The 22,384-nt window shown below is 42.4% G+C and overlaps 1 protein-coding gene across 1 annotated transcript; it reads left to right on the top strand.

The window, feature by feature from the left end:
- On the top strand, positions 1-19,388 carry scarf2 (scavenger receptor class F, member 2). Its single transcript, XM_073467278.1, has 11 exons — positions 1-341; positions 2,508-2,566; positions 2,666-2,767; positions 3,849-4,368; positions 4,881-5,099; positions 5,345-5,473; positions 5,812-5,915; positions 7,270-7,384; positions 7,715-7,812; positions 14,085-14,240; positions 15,609-19,388. Exons 1-11 carry the CDS (start codon positions 232-234, stop codon positions 16,844-16,846), a joined length of 2,850 nt encoding a protein of 949 aa, XP_073323379.1. The 5' UTR covers positions 1-231; the 3' UTR covers positions 16,847-19,388.
- The last annotated feature ends 2,996 nt before the right edge of the window (positions 19,389-22,384 follow it).

The raw sequence follows: 22,384 nt of genomic DNA, 5'->3' as shown, positions 1-22,384 counted from the left end.
TGCTGTCGCTGGTCACTTTTTCGCTCGATGGCGTAGGTGGTGGCAAGAGTTTTTAAAATCACCTTTTTTTGTGGACAAAGGATTTGGTATTTATTATGCTGACACATCTGGATTATGTGCGTAAAACCAATCGGAGGGTTTAAAATCCAGTGAGAAAGCCACCGTCGCCACTTTTGGAGAAGGGAAATGCGGAGAGAAAACGGCGTCTAGAAGGATGCTGCTGCTTGTACAATGGAAGTGAAGAACTTTTTTGCTGTTGTTGCGGTGGTTTGTGTCTTCTTTTGCGCCACTTTCAGCCAAGAACTCAACCCCAAAGGCAAGAATGTATGCAAAGCGCCTGGGTAAGCATCAGCGCAGAGGAAAAGTAGGAGTTAGTGGTCGCAGATCAATTTGTTTGGAAGTTTATTCTCGTGACTTCTTTGTATTTGCCTCATTCCTCTTTCACATTCTCACAAGTGGTATCAGCTCATTCCTTAAGCAGTGTTATTTGCTTGAAGGGTAATTGGGTTTTAAAACAGAGAACAAGACATTCAATTGTTGATAAGAAATGACATTTTTTGCAGCGTTGGCCTCAGGCACGAATAGCGGTTCTCACCAAAGTGGAAAAAGTCGTTGTTTACCGTAAGATCAGTGACTGACCTCATTTTTCTAAACCCTTCTTTCACTCTTCAACACGAATTCTCATTACAACTTTTATTTTCGATCATATTTCACCACTTTCTTTTCGACATATAACGTGTTCCCAGTCCGCTATAGCAGGAGGCGGAGCCCATTGAAGAAAGCAGCTATACAGATGTGTACATCTGGAGCAGGAGTGTTCTCACTGCTCTGTAGGGGGCGCTCTCATTGATCTATACAGCATTCGTGGCACCGTTTGATAACACACTGCGGGTGATATGCATTCTTTAAAAGCTTTGGGGGAAGTTTATACAATGTTTGAACTGATATTGTGTTAACAGTTTTTTGGGGTGATATTTCAAAATAGTAATAATTGTGTTTTTAGAATAATCAACATATCAACAAAGGTCAAAGTACCAAAAAAGCATTTGTTAGTGACCAATAGGATTACAGCTGAGCCTGTGGATGTCTGGTTGCTAGTGTACAAGAGACAAAAGAAACATCCAAGCCCATAATTGCTGACTGCAGCATCCAAACTTGTTGGACTAAAATTGTGGTAGGTAAGAAACAGCAAATGTAATCCAGGGCTCCCACTCTAACACACTATTCTGTGAAAGCTGAATACTTTCAACAACAACAAAAAATCATGTCATATGTTTAAGTGTCTCTTTTTTCTTGCAATTTCATCGTCAGCATGAAAACTAAGTAAGTGAAAATAAAAGTATTAGAGCAAAACAAAATAGATTTTCTGATAAGAATACACACTGCATTTGAATATAATGAAATGTAATCAAGAGCTAAAACGTTGTAGTCGTGCTGTCGTCTCTTAGTTTTTTGTTATTCTCAGCCAGCAAACGGCTTATTTTAGTGCTTTGTGGAGTTTTCAGTGTGATATATATAGTACCGGACTTCACTGCTCCACAAGTTTGACATTTTGTCCTCCTTCCAGCATTCAACATTCATTGCAGTGAACTCACCGCTCACTTGTTTTTCCCATCGTGCCCATTATGTTTTTATTTCCTCTGACTTGAATGCAATGCTTTCAGCGCTGATGCAGAAAAATGGGTTTTTGAATTGGCGAAAGAGCAGCTATTGAAATCCTCGCCAGAGGTAGCTGGTGCATTCTTTATGTTATAATCAAAGGTAAACAGCAGCGCAGGTACGCCTCGAACCACCAATTTAAATCTACACAACAGTGAATGCAATCTCTCTTCTTGAGTGCTGACATGGATTGGCTGCGGTTTAAAGATCAAAAGGGGTCAACTGCATGCATGTTCATTGGAATCCATCCAATCACGAGCAGCACAGTCACAGAAAAGTTGAACCCAGCTCCATATTATGTTTATGAAAAGATAAAAAGCTTATTTAAATCTAAAGATTTCAATCTGGAAAGCGTACAGAGGTTAAACGTGTGATCTCCACCACGCGCCTGTTTTGGCAGGATAAAAAACAGCGTCGCTCCCTGCTCATTGACTGAAAGCAAACTGCCATCTTCAAACACTTTAGGGGAAGCTGACGTGTTGCAGGGGGCCCCGCAGAGGTCACAGGCGTGGGAGGAAGAGGAGACACATCCGTTCTTTCCTGACAGGGCCGAAAACTTGGCTGCAAAATATTGTCTCTGAATATTCACATTCCTCCTTCAAAGACAAACTACACAGATTCAGGGGTTAAGGGCTTTTGAGTGTACAACCATGTGCAAGGCATATGTGTCATGTACAATGCCCTGCATACGTTTGCAGAATCAGCCACATCAATAAGCAGTGTGAGATCAAAGAGGCGTGAGTTGGGTGTGGATGCTGCCTCTTTGATATGTGTTTGTTTGGCTGTATTTTAGCCAGGTTCCTCATCGTCCCCCTCTCATTTTCAATCTCCACACTCATCTTTTCCAGATCATCAGGATTTGTATGCTGCAGTGGATGGGGGCAGCTAGGGGATGAATGCCCGACACGTATGTACCCTTACCGTGTGCCAACATTTATCAGTATGTGTCATGTAGCTCAGTGTGCAAGCCAGTTTGAATAATGTGGCCTGTTCTTGTTCACCCAAGCTCTCTGCGAAGGCAACTTCACCTGCAAGGAAAATGAGGTGTGTGTCAGGCCCAATGAATGTCGCTGTCGTCATGGATACTTTGGAGCTAGCTGTGACACCAGTAAGGGATTTTTTTTTTTTCTTTACATTTACTATCAGCAGTTTCTACCTTTTGCCTCCTGACATTGGTGTTTAAAGGTCAAATGAATAGAAATGATTTCACTTGTAAATACAAGTTTTTAGCTCTCGTTAAAACTTCTAAAACTATAACGTAAGCAGAATTCTCTGCTTCTGTTCCAGACTGATGTTTCTCAATCACTATTTGATAGACTGCACCTCAAATTTTGTACTGATGTTAATGGAGCCCAGATGATCACCCCTCATGACTCTGGTGATCCTGTGACTTTTCCTCTAGTGTGACTCAGGATGAATTGGGATGAAATTTACACACACACACACAAAATTCCCCTCAGGATAAATTGAAGGGGCTGGGTAATATATTGATATTATATGGTTGTCATGAAATGAGACTATGTATTGTGTTGGATTTTGAACGGTTTTGAAGAAGACTGTTCTACTTTTTCCACTTTCCACTTTACCCACTGAGTCATTATATCCACATTAACGATGATTATTTATCAAGAAGCTCACTGTGTTAAAATGTTGTGGAAGAAGGCCTACCAATAGACTTCTGTACATTATTGTTGCAATATCAATCTCAAGGTTTTTGGTCAAAAATATTGTGATATGTGATTCTGTCACCCAGTCCAAGTGCTTTTGAGGAGATTTCAAAATATCAAGATGTACAGTATACTGTGTATTGCGACATAGCCTAAAAATATTATATTATAGATATTATTTTGAGACCATATTGCCCAGTCCTAGCACCACTGGCAATCTCCTTCTCCGGGGACTATTATTAGGTCAACAGTTGCCCTCTACCCACATTCCCGAAAGCCTGAGCTGTATGCTGTGTTTAGTGTTAATTAGCAGTGTTAGTGAGCATGCTAAACTAAGATGGTGACCACAGTGAACATTGCACCAGCAAAACATCGTCGCCGTTGTGGGTATGTTTCCATGCTGGCGTTTAGCTCAAAGCACTGCTGCACCACTTACACCACTGTAGACATTTTAAGTCTAAGAATATTTGCCAAGTCACAGAATATTTCCCATCTCATGATCACTGCTCTGTATTTCCACAGAGTGCCCGACCCAGTTCTGGGGCCCCGACTGCAAAGGGAAATGTAATTGTTACCCCAACGGCCAGTGCGACGACTTGACCGGCGAGTGTACCTGCAACCACAATCGTTGGGGACCGAACTGCGAGAATGCTTGCTTATGCCAAAAGGGCAAGTGTGACCAAGAGACGGGCAAATGCACATGTCACCCTGGCGTCTGGGGTCCCCAGTGCAACAACAACTGCTACTGCAGCATCAACTCTGTCTGCGATGCAATGACAGGGCGATGCCTGTGCAATCCTGGTTGGACCGGGAGGAACTGTGCAATCCAGTGTAACTGCAACAATTCACCCTGCGACCAGTTCACAGGACGCTGCCAGTGCAGGGAGAGGCTATGGGGCCCGCGGTGCGAGCGATACTGCCAATGCATCCACGGCAAGTGCAACCAGGCAGACGGCTCATGTACCTGCACACCAGGGTACCGTGGGAAGTTCTGCAGGGAGCCATGTCCTGCTGGCTTCTATGGCCAAAACTGCAGGAACAGGTGAGGGAAATAACTCGGCAGGGTGCAAATGCAGCATTTCAAAAACACAGCAAGCATGTAGTTTTACATATATCTAATGTTCAGTTCCCTTGTCTGATCCATATTATGGTGCGGTTTTGTGGTTTTGATAGGAAATAACATTTGATATATGCTGCAGCTGATAACCGTTAAAATATCTGTAAATGTTACTTAATGGAGCAATAATAAAGTGAGATCTGGGAGTTGGTATTCACATTACCCCATACTCGTCAGCCAACATGTAAAAGCAATTCAGGTTAAGTGATTTACCTTCCATGGACTGTGCCTTTCTCACATGATACAAACCAGAGAGATCACAGTTAGCATTTAGTATTGTTTCCCTCTTTAAAAGATCATTACAGCAACGTCCAAATACAGGTTCTTTTTCATCATGTTTCCAGAACAGTTTCACTGCATTTAGATGAAATGGAGGACGTTTTGTGTAAACAAGATAAACAGAATTCTTTTTTTCTGTTTTTCTTGGCTGACCACAGGTGTGGGCACTGCAAGGGCCAGCAGCCCTGTAAGGTGACCGAGGGACGCTGCATCACCTGTGACAGAGGATGGAATGGGACTCGGTGTGACCAGCTGTGCTCCAAAGGCTTCTTTGGTGAAAACTGCCAAGAAGTGTGTCCCACCTGCAAAGACGGTCACCACTGCGATCCCATACATGGCAAGTGCTCTCACTGTAACCCTGGCTGGATTGGGGACAGGTAAGAAAACACACACAGTCCAACTTAGAAATGAGTAAAAGCAGCATGCAATGTTCATATTTTGTTGTTCAGTCAGACCTTTTTATCTCATAGAGCTTTGTCATTTCCAGAGTTAAAAACATAAGAGCAGTATCTTTAACTAGTAGCTACTGTAATATGCGTTTCCACGCAGTGATAACAACTATGACTCACACTGCTCAGCATGAAAATGGTTGTAATCACGGCATTCCTTTTGTGTGCGATAGGTGTGAGGTGCGCTGCCCCAATGGCACATACGGCGAGAACTGTGAGAACAACTGCAGTCACTGTTTTAACGGCATCTGTCATGTTGTCACCGGAGAGTGCCTGTGTGACCCGGGGTTTTATGGCACCTAGTAAGTCATGACTGAGACGCCTCACACCCGAAAAAAAACTCATGTTTATGCCCTCGGCAGCTTTACAGCACACATGCTTTTATATTATTTATGTTGCACGCTTATATTTCTTGGGAATTGAATGAGTGAGCTTGTGTTTTGAGGCATATTTTTTTTACAGATAATGATAAAAAGGACACTCTTGGAATAGTAAAGTGAAATACCCACAAACCTCCATCACGGGAAGAAAGAACCCGATCCCATTAGTCATTTTCTTCCTTTCTGTGTCCTATTTTTGCATCTGTCACTTGGAGGGAACATTAAACAGATGTTGTTTTTGTCTCTTCTCTGTACTCAAGCTGCAATATGACCTGTCAGCCTGGCCAGTATGGAGTGAACTGCAACCAAACCTGCTCTTGCCATGTCAAGAACTGTGATCCTGTGTCTGGTGCTTGCTATCTACGTAAGGAAATCTTCCTGTTTCTTCAGGAGCATGCTTTGATGTTTACGCAAACTAGCGTTTTTCTCAATAATGCGCCCTCTCGGAGACAGAAAAAACAGTTGTTTCTTACTCGGGCTACACAAACAGAAATAATTATAACCCTCTGAACTGTTTGTCCAATGAGCCAGATGCCACTAGTGCTGCCTGCGTATTAAATGTCTAATAGTTGGCTGTACACACCAAGCACCAACAAACACATCTATTCAGGTCAGTGTGTGTAGTGGGAGAGTTAACGTAGCGAGGCCTTGATAGTGTTTCCAGACCCAGACCGGTGTCCTTTTTATGGCTGTGTTTGTTGGCTCTGTTCCTGTCCAGCCGGAGAGAGAGAGAGAAAGAGAGAGAGAGAGAAAGCAGGAGAGAGAGGAAGGAAGACATAAAGAGAGGGGGATGGAGAAAATATGAGAGAAAAAGAGAAGTTGGAAGGGAGACAGAGGGAGAGGCAAATGTGGGCTGTTTGGAAAGAGGAGATGGTTGGAGGCAGGTGGGGGAGAATATTGTCGTAAAGAACACGAAGGCAGCAGGTAATATGGCCAGTGGGCATGATGGGCAGCGGCAGGTCGGTCCGTGATTTTATAAGACCTTGTCACTTTTACTTTAACCCCATTCCCAAACAGCTGTCCATTCTTTATCCATCTGCAAACGCAGAGCAATGACAACATGTCACGCCCACACTGCCCAACAATCCATCTCAGCCTTATGTGACAGTGTAAAGACCAGAGGGCCTCTTCTTCTTACCCCTTAACTGATGGCTTGCTCCTCTCTTGGTGTCATCTGTCCTTGCAAGCGCCAAAATGCCGTCCACACTTATGCAATGTGGCACTTATTATCTTTGGGGTGTGTTCCACTTGAAGAGGGAGGGGTGCTAATAAATCATCGATGAGTTATGGTGAGGGGGTAAAGGGGAGGAAGTCGCTTGCAGGAAATCAGCAATGAAAGGGTAAGTGGTCTCATGTCTTGAGGGAGATAAGATTAATAGTGAATAATTTGGAGTGAATCGCCGCCTGTTGCAATCTCATTTCCTCTGCGATGCTTCACGTCAAGCAGCGAATGAAAATCAATTGTTTATGCAACCCCATGCTTTATCTTTGTTATCAAAGCTTACTGTCACATCAATAAAGATTATACACAGTTAGCTCAAGCCTCTCCTCAAGTCATTAGAATGTACTCGTTCAGTAAATCACAATAATATGCTACACGCCGAGGTGTCTAGGGTTAGTGATGACAGAGAGAGAGATTTGTTGAAATTGGCATGGGGAGGTTTGCTCTGAATGTGGCAATGTGGCACACCCAGAATTCCCTGCGTCTCGTCTTTCAGAGCCCAACCAGCGGATGGGTGTGATTGCGGCTGGAACCCTGGTCTCCTTCTTACTGATTGTCCTGCTCTCGCTGCTCTGCTGCTGCTGCCTCTGTCGACACAAAGACGACCACAAGTGAGTGACAGATGGGTGTCTTTACCTTTACCGTCCACAATGGAGGCTCGAGTTCCTAGTAGGAGGCTCACCCCGGTTATGAAAATAGAGGAAAATATTTTCTTTTTACTTACTCTCACAGGTACCAGATTGTTAAATGAATAACTGCATATAAATTGTATTTCAAGTGCTTTTATGTATTGACATTACGGCGTGAGTAGCAATGTGAGCAGCCCAAGAGCCCTCAAAAGAGGCACGGGGCCAGGTTTAATATGCCTCCTTTGAATGATTCATTTGGATTTCCATGGCGTCATCCCTTTTCAATCCTAACCGAGACAACTCTACCAACAGCAAAAAAGCCAAGCGGATCCTGTGTGGACGATTCAGCCGAATCAGCACTAAACTTCCCCGTATTCCACTGAGGCGACAGAAACTGCCCAAAGTAGTCGGTAAGCCCTAAAACTCTTTCTCATATCCCGCTGCAGTGCTGCCAGAGGCTGCTGTATTTTATGTAATCATCCTCTCTGGTGCTTGTACAACACAGTCTGCTGACTCTCACTCTTAGCATCATTGATAGCTATAGTATAATTAGCTAAGGTCATGCATGCAATGATATCGATGGAAGTGGACTATGAAAACTGTGGTTTCACTGGTTATCAGAGATTTTATATGTTTCAGCTTAAAACATCCGAGACAGTGACAGCAGTGAATGTCAGTCGGTGAGCATTTTCCTTCAGTGCTACCTTAGTCTGCCTCTTAGATGATGAATAGGGTTGAAAAGTGTATGGTGGCTGCCAGGCGAGTATGGGGTTTCATTTGAAAGGAATGCACTGGTTTTAGAGCCCCTTATTATTCTTGGCACCCTCAAATGCCATGTGTTCATATTATTACAACCCTAAACTGGGGCTTTTTTCGCCCCATTTTCTTTTACTCGTTTCCATCGTCTTCTTCCCCAAGAAAATTTTTCTTGGGCTGAGGAGGAGGCTGTGTTATTAAAAGAAGGCCAGTGGTCGTCAGGGGGGCCCGGGTGGTGCTGAGTGACACACTATCAAAGGCCGCACTGTTTGGGTGGACGCTGCAGCTCTGCTGCTCCATGCGGAGGTCTCGTGGTCTGTGACAGATCTGTCTGTGACCCCGTGCTTTTTTTTATTATAGACAGAGGAGATATGCTGATCTTCTAAACCCCACCGCACACAGTTCAACATGACTGTTTTTGTTCTGAGCTCATAAATAGTTTTAATGGTTTAAAAATACACAATTATCTGAAAATATATATTATTATACAAATGATTATTCTTCATAGTCACAACACAAGCAAGTTGCAGGGCAGATTTATTGTCATGTGCTGCAGAATAGAACAGCAATATCTTTCTGTACTTTTCAAACTTCTATATCGAATTTTCAATATTTTCAAGACATGGACATATTCTTCTAAAGAGACCATTTGTATTAATTATGCAAATGTTTTTTTTTAATAGTTTGAAGAAGGAGATAAATAATGTTTAGCCAAGGACATTGCCAGAGTATCAGATGACATTTGCAACATTGCAAAAGCAATTAGTTGATTAAATAATTAGTCCACTGACAGGAAGTTAATGTATTTTTGTTATTTTTTATCATGAAAAAACATTCTATTGTTACAGCTTGTCAAATTATCTGCTTTTGGCCGATTTTTGTCACTCCAAACTTGAATCTTTGGACTGTTAGTCTGACAAAACAATGATTTTGGTTTTAGGCTCTGGGAAGTGGAAACTACTCTCTTTATTTTCTGATTTATAGATTAAGTCATTGATTGGTTGAAAAATATATATACAAAGTGTCGCACAACAGTCTCGAACTTTGCCTCAGCTTAAGCATCATTAGGAAACATTGTAATTTGATTCATTAACAGGGCTCCGCTGCAGTCAGTGTGCCGTGGAAGGAGTTAAAACATGATGACCTGGTTTCTTCTCTGCGTCTTAGCAGCATGTGCCTCCTCAGTTATCCAGCTGATTATTTAGGCTAGAATCTGTCTCCATTATGCCTCACAGCACTGGGACAGAGTTGCCTTTGTCATCGTATTGTGGGACATTAATGTGCTTGTTTGTGAAGAGTTTGACCATGTGAAGCATTTGAATGCCAGAGGCATTAAAAGCAACATCAAATAAACAAAAAAAAAATCATTTTCATTTTTTTGTTTGTGTTTAGAATCCAAGCACAGAAACAAAACAGCTTTTAGCCTTTTACAGTCAAGATTTCTACATTTTTAGACAACCAACACATAAGACTACCATGTAATGAAGTTTAAGACCAGTCCTCGATACCCAGTCAAACCTATTACAGCTATGTGTCTCTCCGCTGCTTTCTGTTGGGTTACCCACAGAAGCTTGGACTGCCAACACTTAGAAACTCAAACTCTGACTGGGGCTTCACAGTCCTGCACACACACACACACACACACATTCCAGAGGGGGCCCGATGGGGCTGGAAACAGGAAGTGGTCAAATTTACCCCAGCCCGTGTCAGAACTGTGATTTATCCACACCAGGGTCAGTTGCAACAGATGTGGCAAGACAAAATGAAAAAGGAACGGGGGGAAGTAGAGGAGGAAGACAACATTTATTCGTCCGTTAGCATAGTTAGCCTCAGAGAAACAGCTACATGAACACGCTGTCACTTATTTGCCTCTTGGCGCAACTAAAGCTGTTTGCTTGTAGTTTGGCATTCCATTCTAAGCATATTTGCTCCACGCCCTACAGATACACGTCTGTCAGCATTTCTGCATCCCCTGTGTCCAAATGCTTCCCCATCAGTGAGGGCTGAGAGCAGCGCCACCTGCTTTTTTCATCCTCATATATCGTGGGAAAGTTGGCTGGGACTGCAAGTGTTAAAGTCACTCTTAAAGGTCCAGTGTGAAGGACTAAGGGGGATCTATTGGCAGAAACTGAAATGTTTTCATTGGTGAAAAATCCTCTGAAAGTAACAATCATTGTTTTTGTTACCTTAGAAGAGCTCTTTATATCTACATAAAGAGTGGTTTCTCTTCCACAGAGTCAGCCATGTCGCATGTTGCATGTGCCTACATTAGCCAAGAACCAAACCAAATGCTGGCTACAGAGAGCGCCTTTTGCTTTTATTGCGTTTTTAGCGGCCAATGTAGGTTCTCTACACAGTTGGAGGGGGATGGTGAGGGGGAGGGTATTCAGTTCTCTACAGTCTGCAGCCTGACATGTAGATGCCACTAAATCCTACGCACCGGTCCTTTAAGTGCTTGAGAACATGAGAAACATGCTTCTGTCTTTACCAGATAATTTTACAAATACTTGTCATCGTTGATTAGTTAACAGGCTCTGAGTCGGCCGTGTCTGATGTCACTCAGTGTTCTGTAACCCTGACACAGGCTATTTCAGACTGAAATGTATTATTTCTTCTTATCATTGGCATATCATAATATCCAGCAGGCATTTGAACTAGCCACCTCCTTTCCCCAGGCCCAGCTCTCTAGCCTTAAGACTACCTCTGCCTCAGGTCTGTTAATGCCTCCCCCCACTGAGCAACTGTGGTGGTGAGGCTGTGCAGCTGGGACGTGTCAATAATGCCCTGTTGTGCGTTGGCCTCCATGTAGGGAGGGATCACAGTGGCGTCCAGTCTGAAGAGCAATCTGCCCCATTAGCCCCGCAAGTCTGGAGGGAACAGCTTTCAAGGGCAGCAGTTGTTCATCACGGCATACAAGTGATGTCGCGAAATGCCCCATGTGTTAGCTTGTTGACTTACTCATCTGAAGTCTTTGCATAGGTTAGCTGCATTACATTCCTCAGCCACTCAAAGAGTCTCTGCCTCTCTGCCTGCTGCTACACAGCGAAGACTGCACAAGGTCAGGAATTTGTGAAAAATATTGTTTGTCATCCACGCCTCCCCCCCTAAATATTTTCTGGGTTTTGTATACAGTATATATTGTTACTAATCTAGCACATCCACACCAAGTTGATTTATTTTTTATAGATAATCCACTCAAAATAGTAAGGCCATGGTAGAGTCATTTTTGTAGACACAACAGTCCAACACTGAGCACGCATGCAGAGAGAGCAGCGTGGCATTATTCTGCTAAAACAGGATATCCTTAAATAATCACATAAATGGGTGCCCTTGGGTGGAAGTCCCCTCTACATACATATCGAAATGCTTGTTATTCTTTGTCTTTGTTTTCCCCTTTTAACACACACATCTGTAGCTGCTTATTGTAGACATGTTGCACCTGTGTTGACATTATCCACCCTACGAGTCACCAGGGGCGACTCTAGGATCAGACCTTAGGGATGCTCAGCTCCCACACATTTAAAATTCTGTTAGTGAAATGTTTTTTCCCCCCTCAACTAAACAGTTAATGTTCTGCCACTATAACAATCTTCACCACCCGTGCACTTTCTTATCTGATTCTTCCTACTCGTCTCTCCCTTTTTGCACTGACAGTCACGCACAAACATACTGCATGCAGCTGGAAGATGACAGAATCTGATAATAAATACTATTTATGACATAAATGAATGTAGCAGGAGGTTCTACATTTGATAACAGGATATTGACATTGCTTATTCATGTGTTAAAAGCATTGTGGAGTCCACTGCATTGTAGTCAGGTAACAGCAAAGCCTTACTCTCGCCTGAACCTGGCTGTTTTGCAGAGAAATACAATTGTAGCCGATATTAACATGTAGGTCAGGTGTTTATGTGACTTGTTTTGGATAAATGTAAGAAAATCTTTTTAAAGAGCAATGGTTTTAGATCAGTGTATCAAATGAAGATTGACCCGATGGTCAAGTCTTATTTCTTAGAAAGAGATCTCCGATCTGAGGTATTGACTTACAGTTAAATCCTATGATTTGGCAAACTAGATAAAACTCAGCATCCTCGAGGAAAAAAACAAATCATTGTCAGTGAAAAAACTGCTTTGTTCAAACATGTCAGTATACAAAACAATTCTGTGGCACAAACACACGCACACATCCTCTGTGATTCTGAGTTGACCATGACTAAATCTGGTTGTTGTTTGAGAAAATGTTGAAGCAAGAAAAGCAGATGAGACAGAGAGTCACATGGTGAGAGGCAGACGGATTGACACGGGAAGCAAGAGAATAAACATCGGGCTGGTTTATGAGGAAAAATAAACCAGACATGTTTAGTTTACACCCTCTGGTGAGAGGAACATCTAAACAGGTCATCAAAGTTATATCTGTTTGAACGTTATTAAGATCAATATTTTCTTCTTTTGTAGTCTTTTATAATGTGCATGCATTTCATCACTTACAAGATGAGATGCAGTGAGAATTTAAGCAAAGCTGTGTGAAATCTGACTGACAGAGCTGCTTTCATACCTTGATATTACAGATGAAAGACAAAGTAAATGCAAAGTAAAGTGTTTCATCTGACAGCGCTTCTACAAGTCATCATGTCTGCAAAAATCCAGCTGTCAATCTCTTAAAGTAGTTCATCTTTTTAGTTACAGTCAAACAACAACAGCTAAGGAGCTAGGATTTGTTCCTGGCCAGGGTCCTGGTACAGTTAGGGGATTTCTTCTGCGCAGGGTTTATCTGAGGTCTAAACAAATGGACGGACCCGTGTGTCTCTGGGCATGTAAACAGGAGCATCTGATGTGGTCGGTCATGTCGAGTTAACGCCCAGCACAGTTTAGGCCCAAACTGCGCTCTTCACGCCAGATGGGACGATCAACCGCAAGTATCCCTCAGCAACCACAGCTGTCCTGAGACTGTAGGGTCAGCAGAATGCTGCAGTGTCTGAAGGGGAGGAAGGAAGAGGACGATTGAGAAAGAGAAGGAGGCAGACAGTGAGCGAGAAACATGACTTGATCTACATACAGTATGGTTGAGGGAAAGGTTTCAGTGGAAAGTGACCAACAAAGCGATTTTCTGACTCAGTTTGCTCATCACCGAAAAACCAGAAAAGACCAGAATACGAGACGCCATGATGCTAACAATGCAAAAGTTTAACTTAGGTTTAATAATTGATTACCTGACTGATTCTATACAAAACATTGCTGATGTTATCACAGATTCTCAATTAATACAGCTAAAAGGTTTACAGACTCGCTGTTTCTCCTTGTCTTTATGCTAAGCTAGGATAAGAATGTCCTTATAAGAGATTGGTATCAATCTTCTCATCACACTCTCAGACTATTTCCCTAAATGCTGAACCACCCCTTTAAAGATTTAATATGTAACATTTCCACATTAAAATGTCTAAAACCAACTAGACCTTTATTAAATATTTTGTCAAGTTGTCTACTTATAGTATCACAAATGTTCAAACCCAGAGAAATCTGTCATTTATTCCCTATTTATCCCTACATACTGCTCACCCACTAAATGTCAAAATCAACCAAGGCTGATTGAAAATCTGTGTCTCTTATGATGGTCGTAACACTGTTTCTTGTCTGTCTTTTAACCTGCTTAGGATAAAACTCTGGGGAAAACCTGAATCACTTCAGCTTTTGGCATCAACATATAAAAATACTTGACAGCTCATTCGCTTTTCATAATGTTGGAGCCTTTGTTAGCTCACATGCAAAGCCAATAAAACCCAGTTTTTCCGCAGACTCACCTAAACCAACACTTTCTACGACTCCGCAGCAGTTGTGAGAGTGAGTGAGAACAGACTGTTGTTCTTGTAACACGGTACAATACCCTCTTGCTGACCTTTTGGCTTCTGCATTTGTTTTCTGTTCTCAGTAGCCCACCACGACCCAGAGAACACCTTCAACTGCAGCTTCATCGAGCCCCCCTCAGTGGCTGAGCAGCCCTCCCCCTCCTCCTGGTCGTCCCAGGAGTCTTTCTCTTCCTTTGAGAGTGGAGACGAGGGGCCAGTTTACTGTGTGCCCCATGAAGGTGAGTCATCGTAAGAATAAACAAACAGTTTAGTTATCTGGAATGACGCACATAAATCCCTAATTTGTCTTTGGCATGAAGGAGCCTTTTCACACACACACTCACACACACACACACACATGATGATAGACACACAGAGAGAAGTGTGACCGTGCAGTGACTCACCAGCTTCTGTAAATCTCATTATGGAGATAGTTCCTTTATCATATGCCATCTAGGCCCAGGTTCTGCTTCGAGAACAAGGAGTGCATAAACAGGAAATGGAATGGTCAAGTCAGCATATGGCACAAATCCAAACAATGACTAACTCCTTGAAGTTTGGTGGAAAACACCCGTTCCATCGGTTTCTATTTTGGAAGTGTGACGGTGCAAATCGCTGGATTTTTAGTGCTCATTTGGTTCAGCTCTCATTCTGCGCATGAGTGGTTCAAGGGCTTGAAAACAATTGTTTTGACTGAAACGCCTTGAGCACAAAAGAATTACTGCAAACATCAGGAAAGGGTTTTGAATTGGAGTTGCACCAAGCTGCTCCAGTCTCAAGTATGTGTATACAAATTAGCAAATGAATGGTACAGATATTAGTCTTTAAATAACATGTGTTGTTGCTTTTCTAATGGGGAAGAGGTATTTTTACAGGCTGTTTTCTACTTAACCATCTACAACAATAAATTCTTAACTGATTGTCTTGATTGTATTGCTCAGTTTTATACATGAAGCTCATTATCTAGCTTGGCTTTACAATCTGTATACCAACAGCACGCTCTACCCTCAGCCCCTCGATTCAAATGAAAATATACACCACAAAACAAAGCATCCAGAAGCATTGAGATTGTAATTAGCTAACATCAGCAAACATTAGCCACCACCATTACCAAGTAAAGCCACAGTTCGTTTTAGGTTGCACACATACTTGCTTTTAACAACGCGTTCGCATTCATGTAATGACTGCCTTGCGTATCCTGCATTCGTTTGGAGCGTCAGTTCTGCACGTCCTCAGAAATTAACGCTACGTATCCACTAGATTCATTACACACACATACCGTAGGGGCAGTGTAGCATCAGTATGGCGATGTAACAGAGTCAGGAGTCAGCAAGCATGTCAGTAGCAGCAGGGACAACAATGCCAACACACATAGTATATAGGCAAGTACATACACGAAGCAACCGATTGTCTATGCAGATGCCTGATTAAAAAGCAAGTACATCTCTGACCATACTGATCATGAATTGCATTATCTTGCTTAAATGTATTATGTGAATGGAGTTTATATTATGTCTTAATTTAAAAAAGTAAAATAAAAACTGTGCCTTAGTTATAAATATTGAAGAGATAATCATTGACTAATACCACCTTCCATTGATCCACAGAATCTGTGAACGAAAGCAAAGAGAAGCACAGTCCCTCCCCGACAACAGAGAAGTCAGAAGCTGTCCTTGATGAAGACGATGCTGGGGAGTACACCTCCCTGAAAGACACCAGTGTCACAAAACCAGAAGGCAGTGAGCAGCCCCTGCTCAAATCCTCTGACAGCGAAGGTTCCACCAGTGGCTCCGAGTCCACTACTGCAGCCCTCTACGCCCGAATCGCCCGCCTCTCCAAGCAGTCCAAGGAGGACGATGGCAGCGGCAGGGATGGAGATGGTACTCCCACACCAGAGGCAAAGCGCAATGGAAAGCCACCACCTTCACCTGGCAAGCCCAAACCACGCCCACCAGACCCATCCACCAAGCCCAAAGTATCGTGGATACATGGAAATACTACAGGCTCTCCCCAGGTAGAGCAGCAGGGGCAGGGTGGAATGAAGTCACTTGTAGTGCCAAAGGAGAAAAAGAGAAGCTCCAGCGATGGCTCAGCCAAGAGCGAGGAGCGGCAGAAAATGAAGGAGAAGGGCCGTGAGCAACAGAAGAAACAGGAGGGGAAGGAGGCAGAAGTCAATGGCTCCCCCAGCAAACACAAACCTCTGCGAGGTAAGAAGTCTGGGGACGAGCACAGCAGTCCCAGTCACATGGAGCACATAAACGGCGTGGTTCAAAATGCCCTCAAGAAGATAAGTAACTTCCATAGCTCCTCATCTGAGAAGAAAAGTGCTGACAGTCCAAAGGAGACCGCCAAGGAGCCACCCAAGAGCCCCAAGGTCATCCACCCTCATATGAACTCTGAGGCGGCCACGCTCCTCGCTGCTCAGCTCAAGGAGAAAACCCAAAGCATCAACAGGAACGAGGGGACAGGTCTGACAAAAACCAATGGTCTCTCCACACCCAAGGGAAACAGGGAGAAGCCAACACCTCCACAGAAAGCCAAGAGGACCCCCTCAGGTGGATTGAGTCAGCAGGGCTCCAACAAGCCCCTGCTGCCTACCTCGAGCAGCCTCCAGAAGATGGTGGCACCCGTCACCACCGACCTCGGGACCCCTGACGCCAAGAGCCCGGAGAAGCAGGACTTGAACGACTCAAGGGCAGCGGACCCAAAGTTGGATCCTACACCAAAGAAGACTCCCATAAAAAAGCCACCCAGGAAGAAAGGCAAGGAGGGTACTTTGGATACGTCGGAGGTTAAAACACCTCAGCAAAAGACAGCCATTATGCCACCACAGGTAGTGAAATAAGTGTTTTTTTGAAAGATGGCCAAAGATGGATTCCAAAGAGGCTTAAATGGATTTGGTGGAAGGTGAACCACATAGTTTTTTAATCAAGGAATTTGAACATTTTTCTGAGTGTGCTGTGACTCCAGGACCATTCAAGAGTGAGAAATGCTTTAAAATCGAGGGCGCAGGCGAGTCAGATTGGTGAGTTGTATTATAATGACCTCTATACACCATTGTATTTCATTTCAAGAATCCTTTTTTTTGTATAACAACTACGTATCAATCTCACACCACAACCTGTGGCTAAGCCGGACACAACTGTGAGGACAGTGGTGCACAGACATAATCCATAGTTCATTCATCTCTATTCCTCTGCAGTATGTCCACCACTATATTTATGTATGGATTGCTTTTGAGTTTTCATATGCAGGTGTCGCAAAAGTAGCTATTTTTTATGTATGCTCTCCAAAGGTACAAAAGGTACTAAGAATAACAAGAAAATTAGATCCTCTGAGGATTGCAAGCTATTTTTTTTTGTTTGTTTTTTCTCATTTCGAAGGACCAACTTGCACAAATTTTATATCTAAAGCAACCCTCAAATAGATGTAACCTTTATTACTGACGTCAAGGCTTTTCTTTACAGATAATGGTCAACTTAAGTGTTAATTAAAAGCAACACTTTCACAGTTTCAGCGTGATTTGCTGGAGAACTTTCTTTAGCAAAGAAAGCACCTTTTTTTATTTTCCTCTATTTTGCTACGAGAGCAACTTTCAGGTTGATACACCATGTTATTAGCAAGTTCCCCTTTAATCAACTCAATCTGACACCCCGCAGTACACAAGTTATGCTACATTTAGGACTTAATTGTCTTCTTTGCTTGTGTGAGTCACGTTTAATTCCACACTGAGCTTCAGAGTTGGTTTCGAGGCTTTTTCTCTACAGAAATGTTACATTTTGGGATTTAAAGTCTTAGCTCTCTTTTGTCCAACTCTGTCAGACATGGTTTGCTGGAACCCAAACAAGCTCTTTGATCCTTCTGCAAAAAGGGCTGTTTGAAACCTCTTTCATACTTCTGCTAACACCAAATCACCAGAATGTGCTCTTACTGTAAGTTTTATTCAGTCAGCGAAACCACTAAACCAAAAATGAAATCCCAGGCTATCCTATGTCCTCACTTTATGTCATGCTTATAAATCACTTTAAACACACTTGCTTTTTCTGTAATACAGCAACATCTGTAGTTTCCCTATGCTGTACTTAAGAAAACATACTTCAGGACATAATTCCCCTCTGTAAAGCAGATTTTTTTCAAGCAATGGCTGTTAGTAGCCTTCTCTTCAGAGCAGGAGGAGACTGCCATGTGTCTTTATTTGCTCTTTCAGTTTAGTCGAGAAACTAGGTCAATAACGCCACTCGAGCTATTCTCATTTTACATTAAGTTGTTTATGCCATCGGGGTATTGTGTGAAAAAACAATCTGTTCATAGATGTTTTGTCCCTTAAGGATCATTTTATCTTAAGCTAGTAGATGAATGCTGAAGTAACGGGGTGCTTTCATTTAATTGTTTTAGGGTGAGACTATAAGGCTAAATGGTACCATGCCTGAAGTGTGCAAATGTGCCTCAACTGTGGATCAGTTTAAGCCAAACAAGCTATGTTTGCCTAAATGTTGTTGCCAAGTTTTATTTCAGCTAAGCCAAAAAAGAAAGTGGTGGGGTGGAATACTTAAACTGGACTCATTCAGTATGTCAAGAGAAAAACCTTTTATTTCTGGTAATGGTGGATAGCTATTTTGAAAATAGCACTCCAAACATGAGCTATGACCAGTGGATGATAGGTATGTATGCAACACGTTAATGTGCTATTGGTTATTTTACATTTACAGGTAATTTGAAAAATCGTCCTGGTTTTATGTGTTTTTTATCAAGGTACAACACATTTCTTTGGTTATTTTTTCAACATTTTCTACTTGTATACATTGTGTACTTTTTATTATCTTTGTAAGCTGTGCTTATATGACCTTTTTAGTTCTTCTGTTTTCCTTGGTGTCAATGAACTGGCTTTCATGTTGTATTTGCTTTTTTTTTTGGTATGTTGCTTATTTTTGGCTCTGAACCAAATCTACAGTATGAGTACTCTCCTCCTGTAAAGTTTACATTGGCTTTGTAATTGTTCTCTGTTGATGTTATTGTTTGTGTAACACTTAACTGCATGACGCAGAGTGTAATTATATGGCATTAATAGCTGCACAGGATATCTGTAACCTTCTCGTCCCGCCCGGTTGTTATTATTGCCTCCCATAAAAATAACTCATGCAGAAAGGATTGTACAGTACTATGATACCACTGTTGAAACTTATACTTAAAACAATAACATTGTGTAATTATGAAGTGGCAATTTCTTATCTGACTGGCCCGTGCCTGTTTTTACAGGCTTACAGTGCATTTTTGTAAAGAAGGGCCTGAAAAGCTGCAAAATCATTACCAACTGTAAGGTATATTTTGTCTTTTGTGGTTTGTTTTTAGCATCTTTGATTTCCATTTGTGTATGGTCATTAAATTGGTGTTTCCTCATTTACTTCTTTGGAATAAAAAAAAGCAATACATGTAGCTCTAGTCAAACCGGAACCTAAAAATCAGTCCTCATTTAATCAATTCACAATGACAGTCATCCTAATTGATCACCCCACTCGTTCTCATGGGGGCATCATGGCATCTTCTCTCAGCGTTCAATCAACTAGAACAACAAAAAGGTAAAAAGGAATGTATTGGGTAATACACCACATAAATCTGGCTTTGTATTCTTCAAACAGATTCCCTCAAATGCTTATTGATATTTGACCCTTTCCTGTGACTCTGGGCTAAAGGAGTCCTCCGGAGTCATTCGGTCACAGTGGCTCTTCAAAGAGCCGGAGGAAACCAGGGACCTGTTCATTTGGCTCCTTCAGGATGGGGGGACAAGAGCTCCTTTCATGGGGGAAAAACAGTGGAAAGTCTGTGCTAAGGAGTTAATCACGCGCTGCATATGTGTCCTCTTTGGCGGGGAGGAGAGGGATATGGCAGGACTGGGGCACAAGGCAATGAAGGAGGAAGAATGGATGGATATGAGGATGGATGGATAGGTCATGTGATGGGTAATTGGAACCAGAAGGCAAGGCTGCTGTGTTTGGATTCCACTCTTTTGGTGTCAACTTACTTACTATGTACATGTGTGTTATTCATACACAAGTGTCAAGTTCTGCAGTCCTGAAAAGTCTTATAACACTTTTAGTCTGATTTATAATTCACTTTTGGACTCGTCATGGACTTGCTTATTTTGAATATACCTTATAATGACCTTGACAACAAATGGATGTGCATCTGATGAAAGGTTTGCTCAACATGAAATGCCTTACCTTTTTTCTCTAGAGTAGATCAACATTGAACAATATTTCAGAAACTATTGGATGGATTGCTATGAATTGTTGCATAGACATTCCTGTTCCCCAGAGGATGAACCATGGTCACTTTTGGAATGCCCTTTTCCTCTAGCTTCACACTGAGCTTGACCTTTATTTTCATGAAATGTCCAAACAAATATTGGATGGATTGGCACAATATTTTATCCAGCCATCCACTTTTCCTCTTGGTCCACCTTGAAGTTGATGTATGTGGTTGAAATGTCAATACCTACAAAACTAATGACATTCCCATTAGCCCTAGGCTTATTAAATGCTAACATGCTTACGAACTTCCTTGCCCTCAGAAGATGAACCTTGATTACTTTCGGAAGGCCCCTTTTCCTCTAGCTTCCCCATGAGCTTGACCGTCTTAACACAACATTTGGTACAGACATTCATGGTCCCCAGACTATATTTACTTTACTTTTTTGATCCCTGACTTTTCCTCTTGGGCCACCTTGAAGTTGATGTTTGTGGCTAAAATGTCTCAAAAGCTATAGAACGGACTGATATGAAATTTGGTTGTGGCATTCATGGTCCCCACAGGCTAAATTATAATAACTTTTTTGATACCTTAGAGGTCCAATATTCACCACCAGTTGACCTCAGAGTAGCACGACTGGCTGTAGACTTAGTCTTTAATAGGTCACAGCTTGATCTGGTTTAGGTCTTTCTTTTTTTGGCCCAGCTTTGGACCTGGTCTTATGCCTGGTTCAACTATCACAACCTCGATGTCTCCAAATCAATCTTCCTTATAACTTGATTTACAGACTATCAGCCAAACCCCGTACTGGAGTCTTAAAATCATCCCATTTTTCATGTGACAATGGCTCAAAGTCTGATTCACCGCCAGCATGGAGAGGAATGTTGATACAACTGTCTCCATCTGCCCGTCCTTAGCCTGCAGATGGAGAAGACGCTCAGCTGAGCATACCAACACATGTTCTCTGACTTTTCATCCTTGACATGTTGTGGTGAAGTCACAGCCTGGAAATGTGCGTTGCGTGTCACCACTGTGCAGCATTTGAGGAGAAACTGTGTTGATTGAGCATATGTGTGACTTGTGATGGATTTCTGTGCCTGTTGCCTTTTAATGAATTTAAGTGGGAGAGGCCTGTGTATGACTGTGGAGCCTGGCCTTTTTTATATTCCCTCTGCAGTTAGCTAAGAGTAATATTTTGCTTGTTTTATTGACTTGGTATTGAAGGTTGACGCGTGAAACATAAATTCGCTTTGGCGCTGCAACACAAGTGAATACAAAGGGGCGACTATACAGGATAACGCAAAGCTTGGTCAAAAAGTCAGGGTTAGGAGTGTGGGAAGGGGGTTCAATGACATGTCGACTGCCAGTCTAAACATGACTTGGAGCTTGGGCGTCCACGGTGTGCCAAGTCTATAGAAACGGCGAGGCTTTAAGACTCAGGCACTATGAGTCAGCCAAAAGCCCTGGACTCAGAAAACCTATTCCAGTCTCTGTGTTTCCACGGCAACGGGAACAGATTGGAACCACATCTGGTAGCCATTTCAGTCCCTGCAAGGAGAGGAAGAAAGAAATTTATGAGTGAGGGGGAAAAAGACAAATATTTTCTGCAATGCAAAGCAGAAAGAAAGTGGAGTCGAGTTACACTTAAAAGGGGTTGAAAATATTAATTCGACCGTGGTTTTTTCGGTGCCCATGGAAGTTCAGGATAATGGATTAAGCTTTATTTGAGCTGAAATTGTGTAAGAGGCCTACAGTGGAAAGCAACTTGTATTAGCATGCATGTGCTCAAGAAACAAAGGCAAGATTTCATGTGGCCATAGAAAGACATTTTCTGTGTAAATCCCCTTATTTGTTTTGAAAATCCTATTGTTGAAATATTTGCAGTGTTCATTATTTCTTGAAAAACCTCACAGTAACAGAGAGTCCGCGGTTTTTGACGTTCACAATGGAAAAAGTAGCTTTTGTTCCCGCGTTCAAACCGCCGTAAATGTGTCTGTTGCAGCGAGATTTCCTCAAATGCACTAATTTCCCGGGTGGATTCATTGCATCAGACGTGGCCAGAGGAGATTTGAGAATGCTGTTTTGTCTCTTATCCCTGTCGACGCGCTGTCTGCGAGAAACTCTGTCTAATTGCAGT

This window comes from Pagrus major, chromosome 5 (assembly GCF_040436345.1).
Source record: "Pagrus major chromosome 5, Pma_NU_1.0".
NCBI lineage: Eukaryota > Metazoa > Chordata > Actinopteri > Spariformes > Sparidae > Pagrus > Pagrus major.
The sequence above is the reverse complement of the archived record's forward strand: the minus strand, read 5'-3'. Positions and strand labels throughout refer to the sequence as shown.